Source organism: Poromitra crassiceps (genome assembly GCF_964638095.1).
Source record: "Poromitra crassiceps genome assembly, chromosome: 12".
NCBI classification, from domain to species: Eukaryota; Metazoa; Chordata; class Actinopteri; order Beryciformes; family Melamphaidae; genus Poromitra; species Poromitra crassiceps.
The window spans coordinates 30,550,258-30,570,893 of record NC_139632.1 but is presented as its reverse complement, the minus strand read 5'-3'; the positions used below and the strand labels follow the sequence as shown (position 1 = coordinate 30,570,893).

Genomic DNA, 20,636 nt, shown 5'->3' with positions numbered 1-20,636 from the left:
GGAGTAGTTACTAAGTAACTAGTTAATGTAATTAAAATACTTTTTGCAGTAACTAGTAATCTAAATTACTTTTTCAAATTTAGTAACTCAATTACAATTATTGAAATTTAAATGGGCTAGTTACTAGTTACTTTAGGAGGTGAAAAAAGCGGACAACTTCAGAGGATTAGTCCAGGCCCAGCAAAAATGTTCCACATGTTGCAGCTGCAGTCAGAGCCTATCTATCCTATTATAAAAGATGGCATGTGGGCAATGTTTCTCTGTTTCAATTTCTGTGCCGGCCACAGCTATGCCGTTTTACGTGCGATCGGGCTGAAACTTTCAGGGGGTGTAAAGAGCACCTGTGTGGGTGACCTGACGGAGCCAGAATTTTTAATTGGGGCAGATTAATTGCCCTAATGCTGATTGCCCCAAGGCTGAGGCTATAGTTCAGTGATGACATAATCAGTGATAATGTCATCAGCCATCTGCGGATGCAGGGGTGTATCTACGGGTGGGCCTGGGTAGGCACAGGCCCACCCACTTCTTGCCCTGGCCCACCCCAATTTTTTTTTTTTTTTTTTTTTTTTTTAATTGGTTGTTTTCTAGAGGCAAACTTGCTGCTGCATTGCTAGCCAATGGTTTTGTTACTTTTGTAAAAACGCAGGGCACATCATCTCCAGAGTCTAATGCATGACAACTTCATGACATCTAGGAATTTTGTTCTCTCTGTGGATAAATAAACCAGAGGGCGTCTTGTTCAAACTTGAAGCAGCCTCAGTGTTGTTATTTTTTAAACTCACAGCAGTATATGGATCAGTGGTTCTAATTTCTGTATAAAGTAACAGTATACACACAAGTATAAGCATTCATGTATGCAACATTTGGCACCTATATGTAACCTTTTAAGGTTGAGATAATTGTATTATCATTATATGGTCCAAATATTTCAGTAAAGCACTTGAAACACTTGAAATATTCTTGCTTGGGTGGTATCATTCTACTTGAAATGATGGTCAAATGCATTATTTTTAGTAAAATAACACGTCAAATTCAGGCATGAATTTCGGCCGGGCATCTGCACCCCTTCCTATCCAGGCCCACCCAATTTGATCCAGGCCCACCTATAATTCAATTTCTGCATACGCCCCTGTGCGGATGGGGAGATGATGACGTCATATACCGGGAAGCAGATCCCGAAAGTGGCTACCCATCACCCACACTAATGCGTTACTGTCATGGATGTATTCTTTATTGTTTATTAAAAGGATCCCCATTAGCTGTTGCCAAGACAACCGCTAGTCTTCCTGGGGTCCAAGCACATTACACATTACATGACAAGCGATAGTAAAATGACAATAGCAATAGTAAAATGCAATGAGCACAAAGGAAAATCACAGAAGACGGAATAAAAAGTAATACAAAATCAAGACAGACAATAGCATGGTCAGCTAGTACTCTAGCTGGCCTATAGGCCAAATATTATATGATCACTTGATCAGTACAACTCTATAGAATACACACAAGAAAGTAAAGTCAAAGTGATGTGACAAACATCAGTGTGTGTGTGTGTGTGTGTGTGTGTGTGTGTGTGTGTGTGTGTGTGTGTGTGTGTGTGTGTGTGTGTGTGTGTGTGTGTGTGTGTGTGTGAGAGAGAGAGAGAGAGAGAGAGATTATTATTATTATTTTAAGAACTGTATGGTCAAAAAGATGGAAGCTTTTCCAATTCCATACATATCTCGCGAGAGGTTGGATTTTGTTCCCTAAATAAAAACTACAGTTCCCGACCACGAGCAAAGAAAAAGCGCGTCATCAGTGTGCGTCGGTGATTGTTGACGGAGTGAGTGGATGGAAGAAGCACAGCAGGTAATGTAACGTTAACGTGCTGCAATAAATGCCAAAACAAATAAATTTTAAAGTCAAGTATAGTTGTTTACCTGTTATTATGGACCTGAGATAGGCTACATCTGGGCACCTGCCAGTTGATATTATAACATTGTCCAACACGGCAACGTCAATGTGTCTTGCAGCTGCTAAAGGAAAATGTATTAGCCATAGACTTGGCTCCTCAAATTAGAAAAGGGTCGTTCTTCTTTCGGTAAACTATCATTTCGCCACTGCAAGATTGTAGAGCTAAACAATAGGTTCCGTAAGTAAGTGCTATCAGATTTGAAACCACTAAACGTTAATGCTACGTGCCCGTATACATCATCAGACCAACAAGTCAGTGATTGAACAAATACAACCAGAAATGTCTCTGGAAGCGAGCATCCAGAAACATAAACTATATATTTTGGACATGCCGTATTATGAGATCAGGGGGTAGGATCTCAACGCGAGACTCAGCCTTCCTGAGTTGAGGCTAGATCAGTCCTAGCCCCATATGTCCCACTGTTCTCCGTGCCTCTGTGATCCACTCTGAACTACTGTAGCGTCACAAGGCGTAGTATAAGGAAATTGGGGGAGTAGAACGTTCAAAACGCTCTCCTACCTGTCTCCAACGTCCAAACGCAGATCCAAAAATATAATAATATCCCTACAGACGCCAGTAGTTTAGGCGGCCGAGTTAAAATGATATTCCTGCGTGAAACAACCGTTTAAAAGCAGTCTTTCCACAGCCTGTGCCGAGTTTAGGAGAGGAGAAGCTTCCTAATGCCTACAGGAACCTTGGGAGTTTGAGTATTTCATGACATGTTGGATTTGATGATTTGATCACTGTGCCGCGTATCCGTGTGACTTTAATGTTGTTTGCTTGCCGCATGCAAGCGGTGCACCATGATAGTGAGGTCAAACACACCCTGCTGTAAATTCAGCACAGGCTGTGGAAAGACTGCTTTTAAACGGTTGTTTCACGCATTAATATCATTTTAACTCCCCTGCCTAAACTACTGGCTTCCGTAGGGATATTATTATATCTTTGGATCTGCGATTGGACGTCGGAGATGGGTAGGAGAGTGTTTTGAACGCTCTACTCCCCCAATTTCCTTATGCTACGCTGTGTGACGCTAGTTCACAGTCCGATCACAGAGGAACGGAGAACAGCGGAACATATGTAGCCTAGGTAAACCCAGCCACCACGTGACCTGCTCTCTCAGTTCCCAGTCACTATCTATAGTCACTATATATATATATACTACATAGTGACTGAGAACAGGTCTGAGAGCAGGTCACGTGGGGGATGGGTTTACCCAGGCTAGAACATATGGGGCTAGATCAGTCCATGGGTAGGGTGAAGGGGGAAGACTGAAACATCTTACACTTACACAGGAGAGAGACCGTGGGAGGATGGAAATCTAGAGTCAGCAAGGGTCGCAAGCGATTTGATGGAGCATAAAGAAGAAGACACCATCAGTCAATCTAATGTCAGTTTTGCTGTTGAGAGTAATTTGTAATTGAGATGTTTGCTGTTCATTCTGGAGTTGCTTGTGAAATAAATATAACTATAGCGTTACCTATAAGCTACGGTGAGTTTCCAATTCCCACCAACCGGGATGCCCCTGTAACCACAGAAATGCCTAATTACTACAAAGTTTTTTTATGTTACATCATTGCTGACATCTTTTCCTGTTTTCACAGCATTAAAACATGTTTATGCCAAGAGCCCTGAAAGTGAAGAGACCTGCCGTGGGCTCTGGTCAAGTTTTGAAGAAGAAGAGCAAGGTGGGTCAGGAGGAGAGGAGCAGCGAGGAGGATCCAGAGAAACCTGTTCAGAGCTCTGCTGCACCTTCCACAGAGTTCGAGGAAGAAATCAAAGACGCCAAAATACAGCAAGAGACGACACGAGCGGATGAAGACCCTGCAAGTGTGAAAGAGAGCCCGCTGTGCGAAGAGCAGCTGGGGTCTTCTTCAGCTGGTAGCGAGGAAGAGGAGGAACCTGTCAAATCGTTCAGAAAGAGCCAGAGATGGCCGGAGCCTGGGGAGCCCGTCTGCGTGATGTGCGGCCGCTATGGCGAGTACATCTGCGACAGCACCGACAACGACGTCTGCAGCCTTGAATGCAAGGCCAGCCACTTGGCCAAGATGGGGATGGGGACTGGGGCTGACGCGTTCCACCGTGAACACGCAGCGGGACATGACATGACTGTGCAACCTGAACAGCCAGCCGTCGACACAGGTGGAACTGCTGAACTCAAAACAGGCTATTCCTACAAAGAAGATCCGTTCATATCGGGCCTAAGCGAGGAGCAAGTGCAGCGCATTAAGCAGGAGCTCTGCATCGACGCTCAGGGGAGAGACGTGAGAAGACCCATCCTTGAGTTTGAGCACTGTGGCTTTCCCGCCACCCTGAGCGGCAACCTGAAGAAGGCCGGCTACCAGGCACCCACGCCGGTCCAGATGCAGATGGTTCCTGTGGGGCTGACGGGTCGGGACGTGATCGCCAGTGCCGACACGGGCTCCGGGAAGACTGTGGCCTTCCTGCTGCCGGTGGTAGTGAGGGCACTGGAGGTACAGTTCAGAAACATCAGATTTAAAAAAAATTATTTTATCTATGGAGGGTTTGGTTTAGATATTGGTAACATTCAACAAGTGTGATCTCTGGTTATTAGGAGATAAATATAAGGTATATAGGTTACTTTAGTTTGGCTGTTGTCATTCTTGGTATTCCTATGAAATGTTTTAAAACATTGTACTGTTTATTTTACTGTTTGAAAAGTTGGGAATATGGATAAAAAAACACAATCTACAAACATTGAAGCCATTTTGTTATTTCTTCCCAGGGAAAACCAAAAGGCTAACACACACACACACACACACACACACACACACACACACTTTTTGCTGGAGTGCACTCTGTCCTGTATTGGGACCATTTATGGAGAAAGTAAAGTTTGTGGGGACAGTCCAGTTTTTAGCCCAGTTCCATCCTCTGGCTCTCTTCCCATGAAACAACAGTAATGAGTCATTCATAGGCAGAGGACTATTTTTATCTGTGGCCAGGCTGCAACCTCAAATGTCATGGAACAGGAAGTTGACTTACATTGAGGGAAACTAGAGTTGAACTTTGAACTCAAGTGAACAAAGCATGCAGTGAAGCATCCTCCCCACCCCCACCCCCCTTTTAACCTGTATTGAGTGTCAGGCTGCACCCAAAGTCATTTACAGTGTCTGGCAAATTGATGTCAAAATGCTGCTTTGCTCTTGATCTGTTGTTGACTGGAGGCGTATCTGGATCTCTGATACAATAAACAACATACTGTATCTTCATCCAACTTAGAAGCCTCGGCTGTCATCAAAACGCAGACAGCCTTTCGTAGTTGCTTATTTTATTCCTGTTTAGCTCTACCAATGAAGTTGGAAGGTTATAGTTTTGTCCCAGTTTCTGTGTTGGCAAGATATCCCAGAGGTTGTGTGTGTGTGGGGTTTTTAGTTTTTTTGCAATAGCTATTATGCTGCGTTCATGAGGACTTCAAAGTCTGCTGATCACATAACTGCTGTGTGGGACAGATCTAAATCTCACCGATGGTGTTGAGATGATGCTGTCTCCCTCTCTTTTCTCCCAGAAAGCCCCTGACGGTGTGTGCGGCAGCCCCGCGGCTCTCGTCCTGACCCCCACCAGGGAGCTGGCCATCCAGATCGAGCGGCAGGCCCAGGAGCTGCTGATGGGCCTCCCCAACATGAGGACCGCCCTGCTGGTGGGAGGCCTGCCTCTTCCCCCGCAACTCCACCGCCTCAAACGCACCATCCAAGTACAAACACTCATTTATAAGTGATTTTTGTCTTCTTCTCCCCCTCCAACATTCCACCTCTCAGGTTAAGTTATTCTTTATCTCCCTTTAGATCGTCATTGCCACCCCTGGAAGACTGCTTGAGATCTTAAAGCAGAAGGCGGTGCAGCTGGACAAAGTGAAGGTTGTGGTGGTTGATGAGGTATGAGAACCACTTTCACTAATTCCCTCCTAATTCAACACTTTATGTTAGCAGGGTTCCCATTGTCTTGAAAATTATTAAACGTTTATGGACTTGAGGGAAAACAAGACTTTTAAAAAAGGATTTTGAAAATGAACTGAGACCCGGGTTCAATTCCCGCTAGCGGTACTTCCGGCTTGGTCAGACGTTCCTACAGACACAATTGCCGTGTCTGAGGGTGGAAAGCCGGTGGGGTGTGAGTCCTGGTCGTTGCACTAGCGCCTCCTCTGGTCGGTCCAGGGGAGAGGCGAACTGGGGGGAATAGCGCAATCCTCCCATGCGCTACGTCCTGCCAGTGAAACTCTTGTCAGGTGAAAAGAAGCGGCTGGCCACTTCGCATGTATCACAGGAAGCATGTGGTAGTCTCTACAACTCTCCCCAGATCAGCAGAGGGGGTGGAGCAATGACCTGGACAGCAGGGGGAATTGGCACAGTTGGGGAGAAAAGGGGGGGAGGGGGATATGAAAAAACTTGATAAAAAATACACAAATTTGTCTTGGTTCAGTCATCGTCACATATCTCTTTACATGTGAATAATTCGGTAATCAAATCCAATCAGATAGGATATGATTGATGCCCGAGGGAAATTGCAGTTTAAATAAAAAGAGAACATACAAGAAAGCAAAAACAGGTCCAGAATCTATATAAGTATACAGGTATGTGGATCATATACATAATGTCCGAGTGGTGGGTTGTGTAGGCTGACACCATGTTGAAGATGGGCTTCCAGCAGCAGGTCCTGGAGGTGCTGGAGGAGGTCCCCGAGCAGCACCAGACCCTGCTGACGTCCGCCACCATCCCCATGGGGACGGAGCAGCTGGCGGCCCGGCTGACCTGCGAGCCCATTCGCATCGCCATTGGAGAGCGGAACCAGCCCTGCGCCAACCTCAGACAGATCCTGCTGTGGGTGGAGGAGCCCTCCAAGAAAAAGAAGCTGTTTGAGATTCTCAACGTGAGTTCATTCATTGTTTTGTTTTTAGACCTTGATTTAGTCCAAACACGAGCACGCATCCTCTTGTTTTTCTCTGCAGCACCCTGGTTCACGCTCATTCACTTAGACATTTTGGCTGCAGGGTGATTGAGTCATGTTCCTGGTTCAAGGCCCCATATCAGAAAGCACTCAGTCTGCTGAAGTGTCTTTGAGCAACACTGAATTTCTACCAGATCTACAGGAGGTCAGAGCTAGACGAGAATTCCACAATGTCAATCAATTATTAAAATACTAAAGGTATAGTTCAATGTAATGGTAAAAATGTCTGCTCTCACATCACCCCAAAATGAAAACGCAGTCATTACCTACTCATCTCCATATCAGTCAAAACGTAAAATGCATAGAACTATCATCCTGTAGATCAGACCAGCTCAGCCATCTCCAAAAACGGAAAGAAAGTTAACAGGACCCATCTTTTATAGCAAAAAAAGAAAAAGAAATGAACGCAACAGTCACACCTGGTTGATGGACACTGCTTTTTTTGGAAGTGTGTAAAGTTGGCCTTGCTATCTTAAGGCTGAGATGGACATATGGGGGGCAGTTTACAGTGTGTGTGTGTGTGTGTGGGGGGGGGGGGGGTCTGTCTTTAATGAGTGAATTCTCATTTATGGTGAACTGTTCCTTTAAATTCATACCCGAGAGCTGCCCAGTATAACAAGAGCTGCCCAGTATGTACATGGAATGTTGAGAATGTACTGTATGTATGTTTTTTTCTTCTTCTTTTTTCCTTTTCCTGTCTGAGTCTGTTTTTGTTTTTTATGTTCTAAAAAACCGCAAAGTAAAATATCGAAGAAAAAAAGTCAACATCTATGAGCGTGTGTTATTTCTAGTCACATTAAAAAGAGAAAGATTCACCATAAATCACAGGCAAAGCATAAGCAACCCTAGTGAACAAGATCAACATATACACATGTTTAAAGATGACCTCTCTCTACTCCTCACACCTGTGTTTTCCCCTGTGCTCTTCCAGGACAGTAAGCTGTACCAGCCTCCGGTGGTGGTGTTTGTGGACTGTAAATTGGGGGCGGACCTGCTGTGCGAGGCGGTCGCCAAGGTGACGGGCCTAAATACCGTGGCCATCCACTCCGACAAGAGCCAGTGGCAACGCAACCGCATCCTCAGGGTGAGGCCAGTGGCAACCAGGACAGGGACAGTGGAGTGTTTGGAATAGCAATGTGCCTGTGTCTGGTATCCAAGACCATCACTCCTGAATTACTGGCAAAGACAACAGACACTTAGAGATGAGACTTAATACAATGCTGTTTTTGTGTTAAGAAGGATACCATTTCATTTCACTTTCAAAGAACATTTTAATTAATGTCAAATCTAGCAGACAGACAAAAGACTATTTTATTCGCTTTTTTAAAGAACAAGGTGCCTAGGCTCGGCCGCCGCACGGCCTCGCCCACCCTATTGGCGCGAGCGTGTGTGTGTTGCTCACTAAATGTTATTGCATCAGTGATGTCACAATGCCTCCTTGTGTGTGTGCCCCATTATGATATCAGTGATGACTGTGTGTGTGTGTGTGTGTGTGTGTGTGTGTGTGTGTGTGTGTGTGTGTGTGTGTGTGTGTGTGTGTGTGTGTGTGTGTGTGTGTATATGTGCGCTTCCCTATAACATCACTGATCAGTCTTGTCTGTGATCGCACGTACACGTCATCATCACTGAACTATAGCCTCAGCCTTAGGGCAATTAATCTGCACTAATTAAAAAATCCAGCTCCATCAGGTCACCCGCACGGGTGCTCTTTACACTTTCTGAAAGTTTCAGCCCGATCGCATGTAAAATGGCATAGCTGTGGCTGAACACAGAACTTGAAACAGCCCACATACTCAATTTTATATATATATACAGTATAGATAGATACTGTAGATAAGGTCAAAAATAAAAAAATAACCCTGGTGTTGCCATTGAACAACACAGGGCAAATGAGAAACGTGCACTCACTAGAGTGTAGATCTCCACCAGGCAATGCTATGCTTAACCATGGCCAAACTGAAACCCAACTGCGAAGTGAACCACTTGCCAATAACAAGGCAACATTAAACCGCCGCATTGTTTAATTGAGTTTGGTGTATGGCCAAGAGTGAACGGCACGTATCGTGCTTATATCCTGTCTTAGAGCAGCCTATACATGTATATCGTATACAATAAAGATTTCAAAGCTTGTTCTATTCAGTTAACGTTGGAGAAAGGGTGGGGAAAATTAAATAATACATAAATAAAGCAACAGACTGCAGCCCCCCCCCCCCCCCCCCAAACAGAATCAATCCTCCGTTCTGAGCGCTCTGCTCAGACAGCTCAGATGATGCTCTGACGAGGCTATTTCACAATTAATTTATGAACGCACCCATAGCGAAACAGTCAGCTGATTAATGGTTACTTTTAATAATTATTGTTCATATAATTGAGTTAACTCCGTGGCTGCATACTAACATGACCTGATGAGCCAGTGAGTGAGAAACTGCGTTGAAATCCTATTGGTAATAAGTTACATTACTGTGTTACTGCTAAAAGTAATATATTACATGTACAGTAAGTAACGGTAAGTAATGTACAATAAGTAATATGTGACATCTGTGTTGTGGTGTTGTGTGTGTGCTCAGGGTCTGCTGGAGGGAGACTTTGAGGTGGTGGTCAGTACAGGAGTGCTGGGCAGAGGGCTGGACCTGGTCAACGTCAAACTGGTGGTCAACTTCGACATGCCGTCCAGCATGGATGAGTACGTCCATCAGGTTAGTGGGCAGATCACTTTATTTGTGTCCTGTACATTTAATCATACAGAACATTAGCCTGGTAAACCAGCCGGTCACGTGAACTCACATTTAATTTCATTCTGCGGCACCGTCTGGCCTGGAGCTTTCACCCAGTGCTCGCAGGGGTGGGAGTAGTTGTGTTGACAAACGCCTTCAGCTAATCAGCGTAACAAAACAAGTGACGTGTCGTGCGCTGTTCAGTGCGAAGCCAGCCACTTTAGCATGTAGCAACATTAGCAACCTAGCAAAGTAGCGTTATGGCTGAATCTGCCGTCAATGATTTTTGCCAAATCCAGTTGGAAGAATAGCAAAGATGTATTTTCCGCCGAGAAACCACAAGTGCATACTCTTGCTCTTGTTTAGTTGTTGTTATTGAGTCTATTTCTGCAATAACTTCAACTCATATTGTCTCATATATAGATTCATATCCTCAAACTTCAGACTATTATTGTCTCTCACTGTAATCGGAAAGCTCTGTGGGACAAATCTAATACCTTCTTGTCTGTCATAGTTCAATTAGGGCTGCAATTCATTGTGTGGATATTGGATAGTTGATATTGCAGTTTTAGTTTCCACAGTTAATAATTTCGAAATATTGGTAATTATATCTGCAGTATTGGAACACTAAATTTCACCTCGAATGCCTGCTGAATATAGTGAAGAGGAGTATCCGAGTGAGAAAATGTACAGTACACTATGAACCAGCCAAAACCTGCAGTTCCCAGCAAAACACTATCCGAGGTGTTCTGACTCGTTGCAACAACAAAAAAAGCAGCGCTTCTACCCTTATGTTTTTGTAATCAGGATTATCTCACTACTATTCACCTTATGTAGAACAGACAGTCTGGCTTGAGAGACTAACAGGAAGTGGAAACACAATCTGAACCGATTGTGTTTACACTTCCTGTGGCAGAGCTTATCCCTGCAGCCTGCATCCAGTGAGTCACTAGCTTTGACCAGAGGCGATGACCTCTGGTTTGACCAGGTAAAACAGACGGCGTTTTGAACAGAAAGTCGTAACACAAACGGTCAAGTGGCCGGGGCTACATAAGGTCAATAAGGCAGAGAGGGGTTTCACACAATTGGTCAACTGCGCATGCGCGAAGCCCATGCCAGTTGAGCAGGCAAGCTCGAGGCGTACAGGCGACGGTAGAAATGAGCCTGCGAAGCCTGCCAATATTTGTAGCTTATTATTAATTGTTAAACCCTGCCTGTAACCCCTCTCCTCCTCTCCAGGTGGGCCGGGCGGGTCGGCTGGGCCACAGGGGGACGGCCATCACCTTCCTCAACAACAACAACAAGCGCCTGTTCCTAGAGGTGGTGAAGCGGGTGAAGCCCACAGGCTCCATCCTGCCCCCCCAGCTCCTCAACTCTCCCCACCTGCACGAGCAGCAGAGGAGGGACAAGCAGAGAGCCAGGCCGGGGCCCCACGACACCTTGGTCACCACCAACAACCTCATAGACATAATCAGAAAACACGACCGCCGCAAGAAATGACACCGTTCTCTGCCAGCACTGTATTTATTATGTAAATGTTTAGCTTGTGTATCATTTTGATAAATAAAGAAAAGTAACTTTAATTTGGTGTATGTCCATACCCTGACCTGATCTATTTCTAAAATGCTCTATATCCATTAGCTGAAGTTCATCTTTCAATGTATTTCATATCTTGGGGTAGCAGGGTGGCCTAGTGTTTAGAGACCATCCCAGGATGCTGCTGTGTACCTCGGTGATTCACCCGTTTGAGGGCGAATGTGTGTATAAGAGGGACAGAGAGATATGAGCCTTGCAAATGAGCAACCAACTTCTACCTGCCTCTGAGCTTTCAAATTAATCTTTATTGTCAATTGTCAATAGCAAACAGACCACAGGGGCTGACAAGCCATTTTATTTTCTATTCTACATGTACAATGTGAGCACTTAGGTTGTGGCTCGAACCATACAGTGTGGTCACATAAGCCAGAAATGTACACACAAAAAACAATTCAAAATCAGAAATCCAGTGCGGTTTAGCCTAGGGTTTTTGACCTAGTGTTTTTTCATATCAAGGACCCCTAATTTAGTCCACATTTGGGCCTTGGCCTTCCATTTGATGAGATGTGTCTCTGACCCAAATATGCAAATATTTTGTGTTGTTTACTTTAGATATGATTTTGTCCAGAATGTGTATGACTATCTCTATGTAGGTAGAGAGATAACAGAGAAACTATGATGAAAAGAGCCAATCTTCTACCTAATTTCTGGATAGAGGGATTCGCTTATGGGCGTGCTCTGTAGTGCCCGTCGTTTCCATTCGGATACAACCATTGACTACATACAGTACATGGACTGTAAATAAATAGGAAACAACAACGTATCTTTGGTTATGGCGCCATCTAGGGTCTCTGCTGTACATCTGATCTGGAGCGGAAGCGTTATTATGGATCCCACTACACTTATGGGCAGAACACGCCCTGCGCAGCATTCAAGCGCCAGGATTGGCCAGACATGCGCCCATGCAGAGATTTCCGAGAATTCAGCCAATCAGCTGTCATTTCCGGCGGCGGTTTGAAATTGAAGCGGGCGAAGGCGGAAGTGAGGAGAAAAAACAAAAACATTTACCTACACATTATTGAGCTGTACTGACGTCCGCTCCTTAGCAAAAGTCAATACTTTTTAACTAAGTTTTTAATACTTTTTTAGCTGAGACGGAGACGTTACAGACGGAGTTGTCGGTCGCTATAACCGTAGCCACTCTACAAAGCCATTTTGAGCGTTTTTAGCAGCCATGTCGTTATACTCTGTACAAGCGAAGAAGCATACAGCTTATTATGACCATTTCATGGCGACATCAACAGCGAGGACAGCGGCCGCCAGAGAGGGTAAAGCCACGGAGATAATAGCGTCCGGAGATTCTGCATGTGAAGAGAGCAGATCGTCGGATAACGTTCAAAGCAAGGTGGAGATCAACAGGACTTATGACGTCTCGACGCTTTCGGGGAGCGGTGGCGGCGGGCAGCAGACGCCTCACCGGGGCCGACTCACCCTGCAGAGGAGGTCGAAGAGGGCCCCCGGGGCCGCGGATAAAAGTGTGGGGGAAAGCAGCCAGAACAACACGCCTGCCCCGGAGAAGAGACTGACCCTGCAGCGGAGGACAGGCAGCGGGACTCGCTCTGTTGATAAAAGCCACCCGAAACCAACTTCGAAAGTCCTCACTGAATCAAACGCCAGGACGCCCAGATCTGCTGGGTTAATGCGCTCTGCTAGTTTGAGGGAAACGGCTTCCAAGAGCAAGGTAATGTAATGTTGTTACAAGCTTGTAATGTTCTTTTTGTAACGTCTTCTTGTTTATAAGTTACTGTACATGCTGTATGCATTGTTGATGATGACGTTCTCTGTCTGGCTCGTGCTGGGCTTGTTTTTACAAACGTGGACCACAATGGAAATATGTCTCGTGGACTTTATTGTGTGTGACACTTCCTCAACAATTGTATACTTGTGTATGGTTGTGTGGGGCCTAAAGGCTTCTGTTCATTATGTATTTTAACATGCTTGTCAAATAAAATGCATTCATTCAAGGTGAAGGAGCTGGCTGCAGGTCCAACGCATCCGCAGGGGAGGAGGCTGGCAGTCTACAAAACCCCCTCCTCTGTCCCAGATGACCAGGTCAAAACCTTCTACACCCCGAGCAAGAAGACCCCGTTTGGGACAATCGCAGCAAAGAAGGATGTGTTTGAAAAGCTGGCCACGGTGAGAGAAGTCCCCAAACCCATGACTCGTGCGGTCAAGACCACCAGGAGTCTGGAGAGGCCCCGGTTCCCCGCACAGCAAGCGGAGATCCCCACAGGTGTGCAGAGGTCACACCCTGCCCCGCAGGTGAGGAAGACTTCCTCACCTACGGGTGGAGATGTGACCCCGTTGGCGAGCACCTCAACACCGGCCTGTCCCGAACCCCTGTCCCGGCCCAGTGAGCTTCTGAACCTGCAGGACTCGGTGAAGATGGAGAACAGTGCAGTGACTGTCGCGGTTCGTGTCCGCCCGTTCAATGCCAGGTTTGTAATGCAATTATTTGCCTTAATAACTCATGTGCAAGTTTATACATGAGCTGGTGTCTGTGTTCCTCATCCCCACAGGCATTTTAGGGCAGCTAGATTTTAAAAGTATCATTTTATCACCACCAGTATCGGGAAAAACTGAACAAACAATACCCATCCCTAAGTGGGAACCCTGTACACCCAATCTGGCTGGAATAAAATAAGCTGATACCCACTAATATTGCATGACATATACATTGCTCAAATGGTATGTGTGTTTTTATGCCTGCTCTTTTCTAGGGAGAAGGCAGAGAAGGCCTTGCCGGTGATTGTCATGACTGACCAGGCGACAATTGTCCAACACCCGGTCACCAAACAGAGCTACTCCTTCACATATGACTACACATTCTGCTCCCTTAATGCCAGCGACCCTGGCTTCGCCAGCCAGGAGACTGTGTATAAGACGCTGGCCAAGCCTTTGCTCCAGTGGGCCTTTGAAGGATATAACACCTGCCTGTTTGCGTACGGCCAAACCGGTTCCGGCAAGTCGTACACGTAAGTATTTTTTTTTTCTATTAATGATTGAAGCACTTCCCCTCTACTCTGCACACTTTCTTGGCACTCAAAAAGTTCAGTCAATTCTTAATTCACTTATTGTTCTAGCACTGTACATGACGTACATGTTATTCTCTATGGTCACAGGAATATTTCACTGCTCACCATTGGTCGCTTGTAATGATGTAGGAAGGAAAGGAACTGAATCTCGATTGTGTATTTTGAAATGTTAATCCAACAGCTGTCAACTTGATTTGTTTTTCATCATTGTTCTGCAGAATGATGGGCTTTGGAGATGAGGCGGGAGTGATCCCTCGCTTCTGCCAGGAGCTTTTCTCCAGAGTGGCCTCCATCAAAGATCAAGAGGTGAGAGTGGCCTCCATCAAAGATCAAGAGGTGAGAGTGGCCTCCATCGAAGACAGAGAGGTTGGAAATCTCACTCACAAATATTCAGATCTGACTGATTGCTGCATAAATTATTTCAGTCATTATCACCCATTTCAGTTTGGTATCCCTGTAGAATAAAGGATTTTTAATATAAATCAGAGTGCCTCGGATGTCTTCTGCTGCTTTCAACACCTGGGGACCTTCCTGCAACCACACTGGACAGCTACCTCTTTTTTATCTTGTATCACCCATTTCAGATTGCAATGCCCAGAAACAAAGTGATTTCTACTCATTACTGTTGAAGAGTCATGACTCCAGTAAATTCATGAACTTTAAATAAAGCCCAGAGGCTGCAAAAATTCATTGTTTCTCAATAAAACACCCCATCCCATATAAAAAACAACAACAACATAATGGTATATTTGTATATTAACATGGATTGATGTCTACAATTCTGTTGGACATTGTTTCACTGAATATCATTATGTTCCAGATGGCATGTCATTTGGAGATGAGCTACTTTGAAGTGTACAATGAGAAGATCCATGACCTGCTGGTGACCAGAGATCACCCCAACCAGAGGACGATGCCCGTAAGTAGTTTGTAATGGAGTGACAAATAAACTCCAGCAACCGCTCAACTGTTGATCATTTTAAAAATGTATTTATTTTTCTACTGTGGCAGTGTAAGTTAGTCTCCTCTACTAGCCACTTTGGCTGGTAACCCATCATGATTGGGAGATGTTCTCCCAAAAGAATAGTTAAAGTGGATGGTCAATTTTGAGATGTACTGGCCACCATGTCCAGTCGACCAAAAGTTCCATGCCCTGGTCTGTTTAGATAGCATGGAACATCCGACTGATAATCGATCACATGATCTGTGAGATGCAATTGCGTTAAAAATGCAAAGTTGTACATGACCATGAAAATACAATGTCATCCTGTAGAGCTGGATACTACCATATCATGAATCTAAATTTAACAGTACACAGAATACAGAACTTTTCAGGACTGGCATGCAATCCAAGTTGTAAAAATGATGCAACATAGTGAATACTTTTGTGTGTAATGTTTGCTTATGCTGTCTGCTTTTCAGTTGTAGGTCTCAAAACATTTGAAACACATCCATAAAATTGTCTGTGTAAAAAAAAAGGTGGAAGGGGATCGTCACTCCAAATACACATAGGATTACAGTTTTTATCTAACAGTTCACCCACTGTCTTCTTGTCATATATAGTGCTAGTGTAGTGGCCTAGCTGACAGTCTTACCCAGCCCATATCAGCTTACCGGTGCATTGTATTCAACACTAAACAAGATCCAGTCAAGAAATCAATGCCTGGAGATTAGTATTGGGCAGTGTGAAGGAAGCCTCCTTAATCGTAATATGAGCTTGATAAGAGGCAGTTTGTTTGTGTTTCCAGCTGCGTGTGAGGGAACATCCAGTCCACGGGCCGTACGTCGCTGAGCTCTCTGCGTAAGAAAACCTGATTCTTTCCTGCATTATAGCACACCTGTGTAAAGGGCAAACTAACAGAATATTGATATGTGATTGGCAGAATTGCTCATTGTTGTTTCTTTTCCCCCACAGTAATGTGGTGAGCTCTTACAGTGACATCAAGGTAGGCTCAAGTTATTTTTGCACATTTCCCTTTAGATCCTCAGCATTTAGGTTATGCTTTTAAGCACAGAGACTGAACAAGTGAGTGAGTTGGCGTTCAGTTTGTTACTGAACTACACTTTTACTCAACTCAACTCATTAACTGTTCAAAGATCAAACCTATGACTTTCCAGTTATGGGATGCCCTCTCTGATCAGCAGACCCCCCTGGCTCACATTAAACTAAGCCATGGCATTTTGATATAACACAATGGTGATTCAACTTATTTCAATTCACAGAAGCTTTTACATTTGTTGTTCTAAGCACGCAGTGTCTGGTAGCTCTCTCAACGGGAGGAAAAACCCTCTACCGGACAGGAAGTGATGAGTTTTACATTTTCAACAGCATTTATTTTATTTTATTACGCAAACTTCATAAACAGAAAATCTCAGCTCCACCCACACTGTTTGACAGGTGGTCTCTGGGAAGTGTAGTACAGAAACACCACAGCAATGAGTGCTGAGCACCAAATATGTTTCTAAAATCTAAAGAACAAGAATCTTTCAGATTACCATGTAAAATATTTCCAGTAGGCCAGGGGTTCCCAATTTTTTCAGACCAAGTACCAAATTTCCCAGGGACCACTTCCACTGCAGATACTAACAGTTTTTTCTCCAGAAAATAAAATTTGCTGATTTAACCATGCAATAGCATCAGAAAGCCTAAATAACAACATGGCTACTGTTCAAAATTGACTCTCTCTCTCACACACACACACACACACACACACACACACACACACACACACACACACACACACACACACACACACACACACACACACACACACACCTCTCTCACACACACACACACACACACACACACACACACACACACACACACACACACACACACGCAAACACACCTGCCAACATTAGGCTGTGAAAAAGATGACCCCTTTGAAAATGTTTTTTCCCTCACCAAAATTTAGCCTAATTTGGTTTGTTATTTAGCCATCTTCCTGACAAGCTAAGCTAGCATGACAGTTGGTACCAATGGATGTATTAGGTCTTCTAGTTTCATATGATACCAGAAACTTCACCCTGACTTTAAAACTGAGCCCGCTCCGGCCTCTGAAAGTACATTTTCAAAGTTGTGATATTTCCAGAATAATGCGTATTTCCAAAAATCGCCCCAAGCCTCCTCCTCATGGTTAATGTGTATTATGTAAAAACTTTTTTCTTTTCTTAATGCTCTCTGGGAATGACTGCAGTAGGTGATTCAGGTAGCCTAATTTCCTGTTCTATCACTTCACTTCCGTTCCTCCAGGGTTGGCTGGAGCTCGGCAACAAGCAGAGAGCCACAGCAGCCACAGGCATGAATGACAAGAGCTCCAGGTCCCACTCCGTCTTCACCTTGGTTATGACCCAGACCAAGGTATGGCTTTTTTCCCCGCACGCGTGTGTGGGTGCGTGTGCAGACAGACTTGGTGGTGGAGTGTGTCCATCCTCCTGACCCACACCCATCAAATCTTTGCTGGTTATATGAAGGCTAAAAATATTTAGTCTTGTGCTGCCTTGTGAATTTGTGTCTTCACTCCACCACCGAGTTGAGCCAAAAATGCACAACAATCACTTCTGACACAACTTTTGATCAATTCTTTCCCTTGTAAGTGGGTAAGCGGGCCAGTCACGTGTTTCACTTGACTGTCACATAAGTCTCATCTCTGTGTGCGCGTGTGTGTGTGGGTGTGCGTGTGTGGGTGTGCGTGTGTGGGTGTGCGCGTGTGTGTGTGGATGTGCGTGTGTGGGTGTGCGCGTGTGTGTGTGGGTGTGCGTGTGTGGGTGTGCGTGCAGACAGAGTTGGTGGAGGGAGAGGAGCATGACCACCGGATTACCAGCAGGATCAACCTGGTGGACCTGGCTGGTAGCGAGCGCTCTAACTCAGCCCAGACCAGCGGGGAACGACTCAAGGTACACACACACACACACACACACACACACATGCTATTCTGCACCTGTCTAGAGCTGGGTTTCAAAAAGTTCTAGGCGTCAGCACCACAGCAGTTCTTGATATTGATTGTAAGGCATTAAAGGGCAGCATAAAAGATTGAAATAGTGGATTGACACATTGAGATTTCATCAGAGGATATGAATATGTTTAGAAAAGTCCTTGACATGTACACATGTATGACAGAGGATGCTGAATTTGCTTTGTAATAGTCTTGCAAATCAGGAAGACTCGTGACACTGGCAGCTCTCAATATTTTATCTTTTATTCTAACATTAAAAAGGTACAATGTTTCGAGCCCTCACGGGCTCTTTGTCAGGTTGGTTTTGCAACTGGCTCGAAACTTTCTTGTACCTTTTTGCATACAAAATATTGGGAGCTGCCACAGTGTCGCGAGTCTTATTGATTTGCATGAACTATTTTGACTCAGCACCTAAAGAGATGTGAAAAATCTGATGGAAAAAATGATTCAAATCATCAGATGAAAAAAATTACATATACTCTGATTTCTTTGTAATAGTCTTGCAATTACATATAAATGTGTCTAAAAAGTGTTGTTTCAAGACTGGGATTAAATGTGAAATATGTCAGTGATCGTGGTTGCACCATGGACCCCAGCAATACGCAATGATGATAAAGAATATTTGACATACTCACTGTACCCCCACTAGACTTGGAAGAGCAAACGTGTGCTTTTTGAGCATACAACTTTGCTATTTTTAAACATTTGACCTAGTATATGAATTGGTGTATAAAATTACATTTGTAGTAGCATCGCTGTTCGTAGCATCGCTGTTACAACTATCAAGATTTGTTTTGTTCTGTGCTCTATCATACTTAGTCTTTTCATGTTTGACACATTGTTAGCATAATTTATAATGTTTTGTTCTGTGCAGTCAAAAGCAGGCAGCTCCATGACTGTGATTGTAATGACCTTTCCCCCCTGCGTGTGTCACTGTAGGAAGGCGCAAGCATCAACAAGTCACTGCTCACCCTGGGGAAGGTGATCTCTGCCCTGTCAGAACAGGCTCTGAGCAGGAAGACGGTGTTCATACCCTACAGAGAGTCTGTCCTCACATGGTGAGAGAACAATATGATTGTATGCATGTAGCTATTGTAGAAGACCCAGTATTTTTCTGCAGCCTTGCTGAAATGTTGCTGTACTATATTGCTCTAACAGTTAGTCTAACCTTAGGAGGAGCAACTCACTGTTTTAGCCATTTGGAAGGGTCTGGTAATTAGTTGAGACAGTGATGTTTTCACGTTACTGTGTATAACAGTTACCAAAGTTTCTCAATGGTTCTAGAAGTTGTGGACAGGAATAAAATATCCACGAGGACAGATTCCCATCTGTTGAACAGCTGTTTGCCTCCCTCAGGCTGCTGAAAGAGAGTCTTGGTGGCAACTCCAAGACGGCCATGATCGCCACGCTGAGCCCGGCAGGCACGCACGTGGAGGAGAGCCTGAGCACCCTGCGCTACGCCCAGCAGGCCCGCATGATCATCAACCTGGCCAAGGTCAACGAGGACACCAACGCCAAGCTCATCAGAGGTCAGACACTGGAACCCTTTGCTCCTGTCTTGGCTTATATTAGCTTTAGCAAAATGCTCCTCAATCATTTTACAAAACTGGACGACAACATGGTTGGAAATTGTACTGCACGGGGTGTGCAAATTTCGTGTGTTTTCTAACACGTTAACAATCAATAGTCGGCCTACCTACAGACATTGCCTTGTATAGGCTATTATAATTAATAGAGCTATATGATATAAACAATATCAGCATTCCTTTGTAACCGGTTCTCGATGGCCAACCCTAGTTAAGCATGCTGTCAGCTTGCAATGCTAGATTATCCTACAGTTCAGTTACAGGGCGTTCACACCATACGCCCAAGTAACGCTGAAGCCACAAGTTTCATTTCGGTGTCCTCGTTAACAGGCGAGGCCGTTCACACCAGCTGCACACGTGCCACGCTCAAGCCACGCTGAAGTGATGGCGCTGAGGAAAAGAGAGTGCTTCTTGTGTGACCGGTTTAGCCTGAGCTCAGCTTCAGCGTGAGCTCTGCTCGTGTTAAGCGCCTGGTGTGAACAAAGGCTTAGGATGCTGTCACTTGCAATGCTAGATCATCTATAGTTCAGGTGTTGGGATAATAGACGTACTTCACCAACTGAGGGGGGAGGAGAGCTCATGCTTTCATATTGTAGCTTTTAAGAGAGAGAATTATGCTTTTCTGCACCTGTGTGTAACTGTGTATGTAGCACAGTGTTTTTCCGCACCTGTGTGTATGTAGCACAGTGTTTTTTCTGCACCTGTGTGTATGTACTGTAGCACAGTTTGGGTCTTTATGGGTGTAACGGTACAGCACCCACCCAGACATAATAAGGCACTGGCACACTCTCACATGGTGCTGCTGGCAGGGTGACATGGCCGGTTTCTGCATG

The 20,636-nt window shown here is 44.8% G+C and overlaps 2 protein-coding genes across 2 annotated transcripts in view; both read left to right on the top strand.

Moving 5' to 3' along the window:
• Nucleotides 1-1,803: 1,803 nt before the first annotated feature.
• On the top strand, nucleotides 1,804-11,130 carry ddx59 (DEAD (Asp-Glu-Ala-Asp) box polypeptide 59; the record flags this gene model as incomplete). Its single annotated transcript, XM_083646982.1, has 8 exons — nucleotides 1,804-1,845; nucleotides 3,556-4,425; nucleotides 5,481-5,666; nucleotides 5,758-5,847; nucleotides 6,587-6,838; nucleotides 7,848-8,000; nucleotides 9,484-9,612; nucleotides 10,870-11,130. Exons 2-8 carry the CDS (start codon nucleotides 3,565-3,567, stop codon nucleotides 11,128-11,130), a joined length of 1,932 nt encoding a protein of 643 aa, XP_083503108.1. The 5' UTR covers nucleotides 1,804-1,845; nucleotides 3,556-3,564.
• Nucleotides 11,131-12,400: 1,270 nt separating this feature from the next.
• kif14 (kinesin family member 14) overlaps nucleotides 12,401-20,636 on the top strand; it is a gene marked incomplete at its 5' end in the record, with an annotated part of 30,031 nt that continues 21,795 nt past the window's right edge. The window contains 11 exons of the mRNA XM_083647319.1: nucleotides 12,401-12,907; nucleotides 13,192-13,664; nucleotides 13,947-14,201; nucleotides 14,480-14,567; nucleotides 15,082-15,180; nucleotides 16,010-16,062; nucleotides 16,177-16,207; nucleotides 17,515-17,622; nucleotides 18,042-18,158; nucleotides 19,157-19,275; nucleotides 19,574-19,746. Of these exons, the coding sequence (XP_083503445.1) occupies nucleotides 12,401-12,907; nucleotides 13,192-13,664; nucleotides 13,947-14,201; nucleotides 14,480-14,567; nucleotides 15,082-15,180; nucleotides 16,010-16,062; nucleotides 16,177-16,207; nucleotides 17,515-17,622; nucleotides 18,042-18,158; nucleotides 19,157-19,275; nucleotides 19,574-19,746 (2,023 nt within the window). The remainder of the gene's footprint in view (nucleotides 12,908-13,191; nucleotides 13,665-13,946; nucleotides 14,202-14,479; nucleotides 14,568-15,081; nucleotides 15,181-16,009; nucleotides 16,063-16,176; nucleotides 16,208-17,514; nucleotides 17,623-18,041; nucleotides 18,159-19,156; nucleotides 19,276-19,573; nucleotides 19,747-20,636) is intronic.